The sequence below is a fragment of the Apaloderma vittatum genome, unplaced genomic scaffold, assembly GCF_000703405.1.
Source record: "Apaloderma vittatum isolate BGI_N311 unplaced genomic scaffold, ASM70340v1 scaffold36951, whole genome shotgun sequence".
Classification (NCBI taxonomy): Eukaryota; Metazoa; Chordata; class Aves; order Trogoniformes; family Trogonidae; genus Apaloderma; species Apaloderma vittatum.
The window spans coordinates 1-14,881 of NW_009699215.1; the positions used below are offsets into that span (position 1 = coordinate 1).

Consider the following 14,881-nt stretch of genomic DNA (forward strand, 5'->3'; position numbering starts at 1 on the left):
CTAAGGTCCCTTCCAGCCAAGGCCATTCTAGAATTCTCTGATGTTCTCTGCAATTCCGTCGGTGGGTTTGCAGGTGGAGAAGGACCTGGTTTCATAGATCTGTTCTTCGTGGGAAAGCACAGGAACCATCTCCTGGCAGTTAGCACCTCCTAGAATAATCGTCCATACTCCACAGTGGGTGGAAGTGTTTTCCAAACAAAATTATTGTCAAACTGTTTCTTCTGTCACTGCTGAAAGCTTCTGGTTTATGATAAAACCCCAACCCATTAGAAATGGCTTGGACCTAAATTCTGGGCAGGATTCCTAGCTTTGCATGCAAGCTCAATGTAAATTTTCAGATTTCCCTCAGGCAATAATAACAAAAAATATTTTGGCACAATATTTGGCTCATACATGGATGGGGTACGGCTGTGTAAAATAAATATAGACTGATCAATTCGTGTCGATTTATCCCAGGTGTATGTTATTCCAAGTCATTGTTATTTTGCTGCTTCGTGGTTTTGACGTAACCTATTACAATGAAGTTGATTTTCTGAAGTTTTCAATGGCTTCTAGTCCCAGTTTGGTTTATTTGTGTTTGTAAAAGGTGAAAATTGTCTCTAAAGGAGTAGCTGTGAGTAAAGACAGACAAAAAAATATCTTATTTCTGCCAAAAGGGAGTGTTTCTTCTGATGCCTTTGAAGTCAGTTTGAAGTTTGAGCATGTCTTTCTGGCTTTTCTCTCTCCACTGATCGATTTTTGTGGATGTATAATGATTTCTGCCGCAGAAATGCGTCGGGATGCCCTAGTGGTTGCGGTGGATTTGATGAATGGTTTTATTTACTGAAAATATTCAGGGGGTATTTTTATCAGTGCAAAAACTGAGGATAGAAAATTAATTTTTAACTACTTGGTATTTTGTTTTTTGAACCTGTTGCTTAGTAAGATTAATAAACAATATGGGAAGAGACCGTTAGATGGTAAAATTGGTGTGCTTGATCGTGTAAGTGAAGAAAACGGGAATTCTGTTTCAGCTGAGGGAAATAAAGACTATTCTTGTTTTTATTTGCCTGGCTTAGTTGAAATAAATTAATAAATATTTCTGTTCCTTTCTGTTATTTCTGCTTTCATAGCTTGCTTAATGCCATTTCCATTGTTGGCTGGGAAGCTTTCAATATTGCCATGCAGACTATTTCCCTAAAGAAATAATGATCTCTTCTGGTCAAGAAAAATGTCGTCTAGTTGACAGTTCCCTCTGGGAATGTCACATATTTTTATTCCTTTTTTTTTTCTTTTAAAGAAAGCTGACTACCTGGATTTGATAGTTCCTATGCCAACATTAGATAAGGTTTCTAGCAGTCTGCCGCTTCTTTTTGTTTTCTTGCATGAGCTTATTTTTCTCAAGTTCTGTTCAAGGGTCTGCCTTATATTCAGGCTTTGGGTTGTGTTAAAGTATTTTAAGAATAGAAATATTTCTAAATGTTGATGTATGAGATTAGAGGAGGCTTATATTTGTCAGGTAGGGAAGTGAAGGAGGACAAAGAAAAGAAAGAAAACTCCACTTCAGGAAATTGAGCCCAAGTGCCACTTGGCATGATTCGCACAATTCCTATTATTCCTTTTTTTGGGAAAAGACATTAGCCTCCTCTTAAATTAAATGATACCTTTGTTAGGAAAAGAAATTAGCCTGCTCTTAAATTAAATATCTGACACCGTTAAAGAGGGATACTGATGGAAAGCTTTTTTCACTCTGTTAAGGGTTTCTTAAACCATATTCTTCGAAAAACAATGGCCTGCAGAGTGAATCAAGTTAAAATCGCTTCTAGCTGTCGTCTTTGTCATTCAGAAATGTATGATAAAGCTGAAAAGGCTTTATTTTGTTTTGGTGACATGAAACGTCAGCCCCAATTATTTCTTGGTATCACCTGGTGAGGTCTTTAGTGATGTGAGATACAAATGATGACGCGTTTCCGACTTCTCTGAAATAGCAAAAGCGTCTAAAACCGTTGACAGTGACATCTCTACCTGCAGTTCTGTGTCCAGTGCTGAGGTCCCTGGTGCAAGACAGACGTGGCCCTGTTGGAGCGGGTCCAGAGGAGGCCATGAAGATGCTCAGGAGGCTGGAGCACCTCCCCCGTGAGGAATGGCTCACAGAGTTGGGGCTCTTCAGCCTGGAGAAGAGAAGGCTCTGGGGAGACCTTATAGTCGCCTTCCAGCGCTTCAAGGGGAGGATGGAAGATGGAAGAAATTTTTTCTTCAGGGCCCGTTGCAACAGAACAATGGGCAATGGCTTTAAACTTAAAGAGAGTAGATTTAGGTTGGATACAAGGAAGAAATTTCTTATGATGAGGGTGGTGAGACCCTGGCACAGGTTGCCCAGAGAGGGGGTCTCACATCCCTGGAGACATCCAAGGTCAGGCTTGATGGGGCTCTCAGCAACCTGACCTAGTTAAAGACGTCCCTCCTCACTGTAGGGCAGTTGGACTAGATGACCTTTAAAGGTCTCTTCCAACCCAAACTCTTCTACTTTTCCTTCTTCTTTACATGCACTTCTTCAAACATCTATGAAATACAACTTCTCGATATCTCATCTTGTCATTCCCTTTCCTTCTTTCTCGTCTTTTAGCGTTTTGTAATCTTGCAATCCTGTAAGTACGTACTATTTATTTCAACTAGAAGAATATTACTTTACAGAAAATTGTAATTTTGGGGTTTCCTGCTCTTTTTTTGCATAGAGCCCGAAGATAAAAAGTTGCGCTCGTCTTCTGCAATCGTGAAAAGCAGAATGATTTGGGTTCAGACAAAACTGGAATTTTTTAAAGGAGATGTCTTCCTCAGCCTACTTAAAGAGTACACTGTGTTTGTAGCACAGCGTAAAAAAAATAGTTTGAGTCCTTCGAAAGGAAGATGGACAATGACTCAAGGTAGGAATGGAAAGAGCTGAAGGCTGGCATTGCTGCTGAAGAAAACATTGATGCAATTGCATTGTTTCTTTCTGCTTTTCCTGCCTCCTCTCTCTCTCATCTTGCTCCCCCTCCTCTTCCCCAAAAGTTAGAGGTATCCCCTTGCTTTGACAGGTGGAGGAGCGTGCCTCTTCGGAGGTTTCTTCTGCCCCTTGGTGCCTATTTGCAGTGCTAGTTAGTTTGAGTGAAGGTAAGTGCCTGTTTGCTCTGTGAAAACTGTCGTGGTTCAGCGGGTCCACGTCCGTGGAACTTGCTGGAAGTTTTCTTCCTGAATTTGCCTTCAGAATATTAATTCTTCTATATAGAAGTCAAGACCGTAGATCGCTCTGCTATTAAAGAAGCATCTGAAGCATATAACAGACACAAATGCAAAAAGCTGTCCAGGAACTCAGTGCTGCTCTTCCTAATTCTACATTATCAGTGCTAGGAAGTTTAAAGCGGCTCTAAAAGTGAGTATTTTCTGCTTTAATTAAGTGCAAACATACAAATATTTCTAGTGGCTCTTTGTTTAAGCAAAAACGTTTCTGCAAGACCCTTCAGCGCCAGTCCTTCTCAAATATCATCTCCGATTCCAAAGTGTCTGACGTCATTTTACTACGAAAATCTCTGATGGCAGCTTCCACTAGGAACCGCATGGTGTGTTGCCCATATTTTCACTTACAGTCCATTGTTTTAAAAATAAAAAGTATCACAGAATTCCCTGCTCACTGCACTGAGAAATCCCGTGAACGTCTGGTTTTTTCACACGATACGCCTAGAAATGGGGCACTGTCCCAAAACAATGGACGTGGCAGTTAATTCTAAGGTTACAGCGAGGAAAGCTCTCTGGGTCTAAAGCCCTCGTGTTTTAGACAGACGATAGCGCGGTTATTTTTGTCGACCACCAAGGGCAGTGTGACCCCTCAGGCTGTAGCAGCAGCTGCCCTGCTCTAGGAGTGAAGAGCATCCTTGTGACTTCTCACTTGCTGGGAGAGGGCAATGTCTTGGCTGACTTCTTGAGCGCACTTGACAACGGTGGGACGCGTGAACGATATCTACTAGTCACTCCGTTCGGAGCTGAGTTGGAAGCCCAAACTATAACGCTTCGCTGCCAGGAAAAAATGCCAGTGTTTCAAACCGACAGGACAGTAAGCAGAACGCACTAATGATGTCATCTGGACTGGGGCTGGGAAATAATCTCATGTCCACGTTCTCAGTGCGTTTGTTGATCTGGGAAGTCAGTGGGACGGAGCTAGAACGCTCTTGGTGACTGAAAGCGCATTTGGCAGCTTTGCCTTTTAATCATTCTGGATCTGTTATGAAGACCAGGAAACCTCCTTCCTGTTCATCTGCTCTCTTGTTTACAGGCAAGGGGAAACTCTGTTTTGATTCTCTGTGTCTCAGCATGCCATGTTGCTTCTGCAGTGCTTTGGGCATTCCCTTGTTCTTCTGAGGGTCCAAGAGTTCTTTGGGGGTGATGCCTGCCTTCGGGGAAACTCTCTTGAAGTGGGAAAGATTCTCTGTCTTGCATTGGACTTGACAAATCTTGGCATTTGACGTGCTCACAACTAACTTCTGGCTTGATGAGATTCTCTCCGTCTGTTTGCTCTTTGGAGCTCCTGTCTTCACCTGTTCCTATCTCCACCTCAAAAAAATCTATATTTACTCTTCTGATTTCACTGGTGCTGTTCCCATGTATTCCTCCTCGTTGTTGAAACCTTTTCCTTCCTAGACTTAGACTTCTCATAAGTGTTTGTACCTTGCCAGCACTTGAATGTTGTTATTTTTGTCTCTTTGAAGATGCCCACCTTTGTACTCTGATCTGCCTGAAGAATGAGCAGGCAGGTGAGGTGTAGGTGCATGAGTTGGTGACCCTACATTTTGTTCTGCAAAACAATCACGTTCTGCATCTTAATTTCTTTTTTTTTTTTTGTATATATGTGTCTGAAGTACTTTCTTCTTCCACCTTGCCACGCAACTAATCTGCCAGTATTTTCCTGAAGGTTTCCTGAAGGCTTCCTGAAATTTGTACTTCCTAGCACTCAGTAGGGATATTAAAAATAACAGGGAGATGGGAAGGCAAAAAAATACGTCTTCTTCGTGAAATCTGGAGATACCGTTTCTCTTTTTCAGAACGGAAGGCCCTGTAACTAGAAGGGGAGGATAATGTAAGGTCCTTTCTTGGGTCTTATCTTGTTTTTATCTGGAAAGGGTACCCTTTCCTGCCACTCTATGATGTAAAAGTCGAGTTTTATTTTCAGATAGGCTGCAGTATTTGGAAATGCTTACCCAAAATGTTCACTGAGTAGATTGGTGTGATTTTTGCTGATGAAGTTCCTGAAGATTAGATCTGACATTTTTCCGAGTAGTTAATCTGCTCCTGAGGTGTAGCAGCACTGGGTATACAATTCACTGATGCACATAAATTAAAATATCTGTGCTGTGTTCATTTACGCTCTCTTCCTTTTTTTCTCTTTCTTTTCTCTTTTCTTTGTTTTGTTAAGCATTGCAGGCTGTATGTACCGAGTAGTTCAGACGACGGGACCAGATGGAAAAAACCTTCTGAAATTACTTCCAATTTCTAAATCTTCTGGAAACTTTATGTCAGTAGTTCAGTCTTCAGCCATGCCAAATAATTCTAAAGCGAATATTTCCAGTCCAGTCCATCTTACTTTTAAGACGCAGCTTGCCAATACTACTGCACCTTCATCTGTTAAGATACCAGTTTTTCAGTCTCCTAATCCTGGAAAGATTATTCTTACAAGGGCATTAGACAACCAGGAAAACATTAGGGCAGGTTCCGAAAACGAAAGCTTAATTCCAAAATCGACTGCTAACGTCCAGAGCAGTTGTGTTTCAGTCGATAGACTGTCTTTGCAGAACATTGCTGTAACGAGTTCGTCTAACCAGAGTAACACCGCGTACATGTTGGTAAACCCCAAAACTCTTCCAGTTGCTGTGACGTCTTCAGTGCTGCTCTCTGGCCACCACCTCCAGATACCGGCTGATGCAGAAGTGAAATCTGTCCCAGCTTCTTTATTACCACCTGCAATACAGCAAAAAATACTGGCGGCGGCAGCAACGAATGCGTCTGGAGGTGCTGACAGTACAAAAATGCCGTCTGTTATTTACGTGTCGCCGGTGAACACAGTGAAAACAGTGCTGCCCAAGTGTTTGCAACCCGTCTGCCCAAAACCCGCCACGGAGGTTTCAAAAACGTTAGTAATGACAACTGCGCAAAAGGGGAATAGCTCTTCTCCCGAGACGGTAACAGCCGATGGGCAGCAGTGCCAACAAACTCCGATGAAATGGATTGTGCAAGAAAGCCCGCAGTCAGCAGCGCCTTGCCTTATTCCTGTGAAGTCATCGAACAATGTGGCTTCCAAGATCTTGAAAACTTTTGCAGACATGAAGAACGTAGAACTTAACTCGGCAAATATTTTACCGCACTGTTCGAGCGGTCCCGGTGGAAGCCAAACAAAAATCACACCGCTTAAAGATAACGCTCTGGTCATGTACAACGGGAAAGTCTATCTGTTGACCAAAAGAGGCTCGGATGTTTTGTCAACCCAAGCTGACAAACAGGCATCTTCCTCTTCTGATGCTTCGCTTAAAAAGGAGACACCCAAGCTCATTGATTCGACCGCAGTCAATAAAATAACCAATGAAGTAGTGAATCTGGTGTTGTCCAAAAATAAAGGAATGGCGCTGTCTCAGAAAGATCCAAAACTCTGTACAAACCCTGTAATTTCTCCACCTTCAAGTCTGGTTGCGCCAAATCCTAATGAGCAAAATTCCGCTGTAAAGGAGAGAAAGAGTTTGCCCTTCACCGAGAGCATTTCGAGTGGAGTCACCCCCGTTACAGCAGTAGAGACGCAGGAAAACGTGTGCCAAAACGGCCGAGAAAACATTCATTCCCCCAAAGCAGCGAGTGCTGTTTTCCCTCAGTTTAAGCAAGAGTGTGCTTTCAGTGAAGACTGGCAAAAGGTAACTTTCTCCAATAAACGTGTCCATCTCAGTCTCTGCTAAATTGTTGTATGGTCCTGGTTCCATTTGAATAAAATGGCTGTTACTGACTTCACAGGTTTTTGTAACCAGGTGTCCTGTCACTGGAAATGCTGCTCTGAAGTGTGGTTCTAGTCAATAAATGATGCATTTTTTTGTGTGGGTGTTTTTGTTTTTTTTAAATAAGATTGTGAGAAAATTCATACACAAACAGTGGTGTTGTACCAAGTTAGCTCCACTCTCCAGACGGCCAAGGGCAGGAGCTGCGTTTCCTTCCTTTCATGCCATCGTGGGGAGGGATCCACCTCCTTTGACTCATGGTTTCATGCGAGGCGGAAGAACCTCCTGAGATCCTTAATGGCTTTCACCTTTCAGGCTGGACCTACGTGTTCTTTTAAGGTCAGAACATCAGCAATATTTAAAAAGTCCTTAGCCTCAGATCCCACAAACATGAAGAACTATAAGTCGAGTTTTCAGTCGCTCGGGAGGCCAGAATGAATTTGCCTCCACGTAAAAAAATAATTCTGAACCTAGTTTATAATTGTGTTGACCAGGCAGAGGAGACATGCCAGCTGAGCATATTTATCTAAATTTTAGACATTTGATCATTGCAACAGACTGTAGGGCCTCTTTTCTGATTGTTCCTCACCTGAAAAATGGTTAAAAGAGACTTTTGGGGTTTTTTTTCTGTGCTATGTGGTGCCAAGTGTTGGCATTCTCATTTGCTTTAACCTCTGAAAAACGCCGTGTCAACTGTTTGCTACTTCTAGTCCGTAAATTTGCAAGCCCGTGGACTGCCAGCCATGCTGATGTGAGCTTGAACGCGAAGATCGGAAAGAGCTCAGATTCCAAGGAGGATACAAAAGCTGGTTAATTAGTGCTTCGTTAGTATTGTGGACCACAACACAAATGTTAAATACATTCTTCCATCATCTTCCTTCGTTACTTGCAAATTTTAGAAGAGATGATTCCCTTGTTGCTTCTGCTTCTACGATGTCCTTGTCGGTCTGCACATTTTCTGGATCCTCCTCAGCTCACTTGGGTTTTTTTAAATAACAAGTTAGACCGACGATAATGTATAATTTCTCAAAATTCATGTAGAATAGCAGACAAACAAGTGTTCACCTGTCCTTGTAGTAACTAGTTCTTTATGTTGTGGTTTTAATACGTACAGAGAGAGAAAGCGAGAGAGTGTGATTGATGGCTCTCTCACTGTTTCTTTATTTCAGATCCAGTGTGAAAAGATGGATACACCAGGAGGGGTTACTCAAATCAAATGCCAAGAGAAGCCACATTGGAAAGAACACTTGGAAATAAGGAAAAAATTTGGTCTCTTTAAGGAGGAGAGAGTGTACCTTAAGAAAATACCATTAAGGACCTCCCTTGAGAATCCAGAAGAAAGGGTTTGTTCCAGTAACAGCTCGAAAAGGAAAAACGATTCTTGCAGTTCATTGCTGTTAGATGTGGAGATAACAGATCAACACAAGGAATATGTTAAAGAGGAAAAGGTATCTTGAAATTTTTCAGTGCTAAAATATGTACTGCAGCACATTCAAGACAGAGCCGGGTGTTTATTTGGACCCTCCCACCTCTGGATTCATCAGGGCGAGTCAGTAATTGTTACGGTCCCCGTGAGAACTGTTCCTAGAACTTGGTGTATTGGAACAGTGCTCTGTGATTTCCTTACAACATGAATTTTTATCCTCTTTTCTGGGTTCCACGGGAGGAAATTTGAAGAATGAATGCTTTGAAGAAGACTGGACCCTCTAGTGGTGGCTAAACGGTCAAAGGGATAGTTTTTATTGGAATAGAAACCATACCTCTGCACACTAATAGATATCTAGCCTTCTGCAAACAATTACGTTTATCTAGTAGTGTAATGGATATAAGCAGAATAATAGAATAATAATTTTTTTGTGAGGCTTTGCCCTTGAGTTTGATATTGGTCAAGTGCCATTACTTCAAGGCCCTTCAGCCACTCACATGACTGGGTGTGGCTGAATTCCAAAGAAAGGTATCCACTTAGTCATCTGTGGTTTTATTTAAAGACTTACTTCCTGTGTACCTGTGTAATCTTTAAAGTTATCTTTATATTCTTAGTCCTTTGTCATTGGCTAGCAGCTTGCCTGGGTGCTTCTGAAAAGTTTCCCTCCATGTAAGGACTCTTAAGGCATGGAAATGACTTTGCCTGGCCAAAGTAGTTCTGTTCAGCCATAGTGTTGGACGTTGTTGGGTTTGGGGTTTTTTTTTGCAGGATTGTACTCTACCCAGTCAAAGGCTTTCTCAGGTGTTAATAATTCTCCTTTGAGCAGATCTGCTGGCTGCTTTTTGTAAAGCATGTTAATGATTAAATAACAAAACAGTGGGGAGGAATGCAGTCCTGTCACGGACATTATTGCTAACGTTTGAGCTTTTGGAAAACGTAAGCGTGAAGGATTCTTCTACACTTTGAGTTTTCCCATCAAGTTAGATGAGAAGTTTTTGTCTTATACAAGAGTAAAAGAACTTAAGCAGCAGAGGGAGATGATAGGCATGCTCAGGAGAGGTGGACGTGCTGTTGACCAAGGACCGAGTTCAGTGTTCTGGAATTGTTAGCTGGGAAACTTTGCCAGAAAAATACCAAACACAGAAATACATTTGCTCAAATTGCTAAAAGAAACATCTTCCACGTGGTAATTCTAAGAAATTTGCAACAAATAACTTGTAATGCCTAGTGAACTGTGATGTTGTGATGTAGAACGATGCTCATTTTAACAGAATTGTGTTTTGTATGTTTCTTGCCTGTGCAGAAAATTGTGGATCTGGAAGAGGATTTGCCTAAGAAAAGAAAAATAAAATCCTCACCGCTGTCAGACAGTGGAAGGAGACGGAAAACTTCAGTCAAATCTAGCCCAAGTTCTGAAAACACCATCTCGAGTTCCACTGTCCCTAGCAGAAGTGTTTCACCTCCAACGGTCGTACCACAGCAAAGCAACTCCACAGACTTTGTTACGTCTTCTCTAGGGAGGGACGCTGAGCAGGACCCGTACTCGCAGTACGGTGACGTTACAGACTCAAGTGTTCCGGTCCCGGTGTCTTCTGAAGATACTTCAGTTCTTGAAGGTTCCTTCCGAGATGATGCTTTCCCTCTGGCTCCCCCGGATTTGGATGAAACAATACGGGATGAAAAAATTAAACGACTCAAGCAGCTCTTAAGAGAACGAGGAGCGGCGCTTGAGGAGATGCGTAGGAAGATGCAGCAGAGCTGAAAGACCAAAGCTGGTGACTTGGACCATGCTCGTCTTCGTTTTAATGACTTCAGGAAGTTCCGTATTTAAACAAACAAGAATATTTCTCGTGGATGGAAGTTGTTAGTGAGATTTACAGTCTATCTCTCTTTAGAAAAATACAGGGTTTTGTTAAATACCCGAAATAAAAGACTTGGACTATCAAATTCTGCTTCTGAGACATTGTGTATATCAAAGAATGCAGACAGACATTTTTATTAGTGTATTCTCTATATTTTGAATTGAGGGGTTTCTGTATTAGTCCTAGCAAATAAACTTCCCCACTTTGGAATTCCCTGGCCTATCTCTTAGAAAATGAATGTAAATTGCAAACCCCAATCAGAGACGATTCCTTGTTTTCCTAACGTGCGTTTCAACTTCTGTGAGTTCCTGACAGCCGTCAATTGTCGTAAAAGGTCAACGGTTGGTGTTTAATAAATGCTGTTTAGGTGATCTGAGAATTAGACTTTAGGCAGTAATACCGTGGATATTTATACAAAAACCTCTTACGGATGTGAAGACTGAAGCAGTAGAAGCCACTGCTGCTGATCTTCTGGATACATGTCTCTTGCCGTTATTTTATTACCTTTATAAGGCCTTTGCCAGCTGTGATGTTGAAGTTTGGTTGTGGGACTATTTTTTTTTTGGAGGGGGCCATATTTTTTTAAACAGAACATTGTTGAATACTAACCTGAAGCAAAAAAGGCATATTTCTTTATCCAGGGGTGGTATCTTTACTAATTCTTTTTCAGCATCTTTCCCGCTGATTTGTTCAGTTGTTATTTGAACATGTCTCTTGCTACCTTCCCTTGATGCTACCTTGGTTTCGTGTTGTAGGAGAGAACGTGCACTCAGACTGCCTTTGCCATCATAATTTTTATCCGTGTTTGCAGTTTATTTTCCTGGCATATTCTGTCATGTGTCATATGGATGCCTTTCACCTCCGTGTCGTTGCATCTTGTAAGACCCTTCTGCAGTTCTTTAGTCTTTAGAGCCACGACTTAACTGCTTTGCCAACGGAATTTGTCACGGTTTCTTTCTGGTCCGTTTATTATTATGTTCAAATTCACTGTAAACTCCAGTGCTGATTTCTGTTGACTGGAGACTACTTGCTACCATTCTTATTTTCTATATTCTAGTCAAATTTTGGTCTGCAGGCTTTTTCTCTATTACCACCCGGATGTCTAGCGTGTGTGTAGGGTTTTGGTGAAGGATGTTGCTTTGCTTTGGAGGCAGATCTTAGGAGAGAGTCGTAGACTCGTATCAGCCCTATGTTCCTTATTAATACGCATCTCGACAGCATGCAAAACTCAAGTGGATTAGAGAGGCAGGACAGATTTTGGCAAGAGAAGAGAAAGATGGCCTGTGTGCTGAAGACCTTGAGATGCACCAGGTGTAGGAGATGATGATACACCAGACCTGCAGTGGTGAGTGAAGATGGAAGATGTATAATGAAACTAAACTCTTTCATGATTGTCGTGTTCGAGGGAAGTACCTATGACAGAGCGAGCAAGTAAGGGTGGCGGTGTGGTGGACATCCGTGGATTCGCTGTGTGTGGGGTGAGTGTTTTGGGGCAGAAATCACACAGTTTAGTGTAGAGAAACAGACTCCTGAGGAGGGACTGATGCACAGAACGACGTGGCTGAATTGGACCTCATAACCTACGTTATCGTGTGGAGCCAGGAGCACAAGCCCCACAGCACCTGAAGGAAGGACTTGGTTGGACCAGTGACCTGCAGCCTCCCAGGCTCAGTTGCTCGTGGAGCAGGTGTGCGCAGACGTTGTGTGGCTTTTACTGCCCAATGTGCAAAGCAAAGAGGCTAATTTATGGGAGATGGTTTTTTGAGCGGCCAAGGATACCGGTGAGGAGGATGTTGTCTTTGCAATTTTATCGCTGCTTGTTCCAGAAAGCATAGAAGAAGCCTGGGTCTGGCCAAGCCAGACGTGTGAAACACAAGCCGGAGCGAGGAGGAGTTTTGTGTGAAAAGTGGGAATGTTCCCCACATGTGTGTGGTTGCGATGGGTTGGCCTCGGCCAACTACCAAGCACCTACCCAGCTGCCTGCTACCCTCTCCTGCTGGATGGGGAGAAAACGGAAGACGAGCAAGACTTACGGATTGAAATAAAGGCAGCTTGACAGGTTAAGCAAAAAGCCACGTGTAGGCGAAGCAAAATGAGGAGTTGAATTGCTGTGTCCTATCAGGAGGTGGATGTTTGGCCGTTTCCTGGGTCTCGGTGGGTAAAACGTGTACTTGGGAAGGCAGAAGCTGTAACTAAACATCCCTACATCCTTCTCTTTTCATTAAGCTTTTGTTCGCTGAGTGTGACGTCACACCCTGCAGAATATCCGTCCAATCAGTTTGGGGCAACTGTCCTGGCTGTGTCCGTTCCCAGCTTCTTGTCCCTCCCCAGCCTGCTTGCTGGGAGGGATGCGGAGTGAGAAAAATAGAAAACCATGATGTCTTGTAAGCTTCATTCAGCAACGGCCGGAGCCCTTGTGTGTTCCCAACACCAGCTCCCTCACAAATTCAGAGCACTGCACCACAAACCATCCCAGCCGGACCCAGTACAGCAGTCGGAATGGAGATGGAAGCAGCCTTGTGCGTTTTCTCTGGTGCCACAGTCACTTGTGATGCTCTTCAAGCAGACATCGCTCACCCATCCTAAATGTCTTCTCAGGAGTCTTTATTTTCCAATGATCTCCAGAAAAATTAATGAAGCCAAGTTCAGTTATTGTCTCCTTTCGATGGGAGGATTCCAGGTTTGACATTCTACAACACACCATCTTCTTTCTTCCAGAAGCTCTTACCCTAGAAAAGTGGTCCATCAGCCTGAGCTTTCTCTAGAGACAATGATAAGAGATTGAAAATTTGGAGAAGAATCCACTGCAAGGTCTTGAAGAAATGTGACCAGTAGGATTTGGTGGAAAAAAGTGAACGGGCTATTTCCGTGCGATCCAGCGATGGGAAACACTTGGTGCGATTCAGAAAGACAAAGCCAAACCATGTGTGGAAGAGAAAGAGATGTCTTTCCTGCAGCAACATCAGCGTGAAGTTGAAAGGATCACTGAGAGCTAAGAGAAGCCCCTGGGTGTGCTGGTGTAGGAGAAGTTGCACCCGGAGCAAAGGGACTTCCAACAGCCAAGGATATTGGAACTACTCCTCATCCAGACGCTTCATCTGTGGTGCAGATTCTGTTCTTCCGCACTCTTCATCCTTGAACTCCTGTGGTTTATGAAGAGTTTGTGATGGGAAAGCTGGAGTGCTGGGAACGCGGGCTCTGGGCCTGGGAGTGAAGGTCACTGTGGCCGTCCCCACACGAAGGCTCGGCCACGACACACTCGCTGTGCTGAGTACCCAGCGGTACGAAAAGCACGGATATAGGCTATGGATTAAAATGATTACTTTCAAGCAAAATATTCGGGAAGAATCAGTTGGAGTTGGACACCTTTTGGGAATTTCTGGGTCCTGAGAGGAAAGGTGGCAGCAAGTGCTGAACGGAACCACTTGGGAAGCAAAGACCGTACCAGCTGCTGACGTCATCCTAACCTGGTGACTTGGAGTATCTGTCCCGAACTGTCCATGTGCAAAAGTGTTACTTTTCAGCTAGAGGACAGCCCACCACAGCACCGGCGGCTCTGTATGAGGACACAAATCTTCACAGAGGTCTGCCCCAGCCATTTATGGAATCATTTAGGTTGCAAAAGACCCTTGAGATCATCATGTCCAAACGTGAATCCAGCACTGCCGGGGCCACCACTAAACCATGTCCCCACGTATTTTAAGTACCTCTAGACATGGTGATTCAGCGGAACGTAGCATGAGAGACCACCTGGCAGCTGGGTGCCCTAGAGTCCACCAGGTCCAGTTTCTTTGTGGCAAGCCAGCACTCAGATGTTGCAGAAATAGTAGAAAATGAATTTATCGGCAGGTTGTTGTCATCAGGGATGTGCAGTTTCAGCTTTCAAATGGTTTTGGACAGTGAAGAACCGGCTGGATTTCCTCTGCTTGAGTGGAGGAATCGTGACTGATTTCCAGCAGCGCGAGCACATGACAAGGCTGAATTGGGCAGAACTCTCCCCGGCCTTGTGTTGTGGATCTGGGATTCATTCTGTCATTCATCTGGGAGGCGCAGAGCAGCTCCAGCGGGGTTTGAAGAGAGCTTCTGGCAGATGAAAAGGGAGATGGCACTGCTTTCAAAGGGAAGGCATAAAAAGAAGAAGTAGTCAGTGCTGGATTCGTCTGAAGATCCATCCAGCCCATCGTTATCTCTCCAGCAGACTGACATGGGGAAGGAAACCAGAACGGAGACCGACAGTGGATGCCTGGGAAGGAGGACAAAGATGTGATTGTCACACAAGGCTGGAGCACCTGCCCTGCGAGGACAGGCTGAGAGTGTTGGGGTTTTTCAGCCTGGAGAAGAGAGGGCTTCAGGAAGATCCTGTTGCAGCCTTTCGATCCTTAAAGGGGGCCTGTAAGAAAGATGGGGACAAGCTTTTTAGCAGGGGCTGTTGCTTTAAACTGAAGGAAGAGAGATTTAGGCTGGATGTAAGGAAGAAGTTCTTTACGATGTGGGTGGTGAGACCCTGGCACAGGTTGCCCAGATGGGGTGGAGGCCCCTTTAGCAGGGCCTGTTGCAATATAGCAAAGAGCAGTGGCTTTAAACTGAAGGAAGAGAGATTTAGGCTG

At 43.7% G+C, this 14,881-nt stretch overlaps 1 protein-coding gene across 1 annotated transcript; it reads left to right on the forward strand.

Moving 5' to 3' along the window:
* Window positions 1-5,432: 5,432 nt before the first annotated feature.
* Window positions 5,433-10,174, forward strand: LRIF1 (ligand dependent nuclear receptor interacting factor 1). Its single transcript, XM_009878275.1, has 3 exons — window positions 5,433-6,908; window positions 8,156-8,434; window positions 9,716-10,174. The coding sequence occupies exons 1-3, from the start codon at window positions 5,439-5,441 to the stop codon at window positions 10,172-10,174; spliced, it is 2,208 nt and encodes a 735-aa protein (XP_009876577.1). The 5' UTR covers window positions 5,433-5,438.
* Window positions 10,175-14,881: the final 4,707 nt, after the last annotated feature.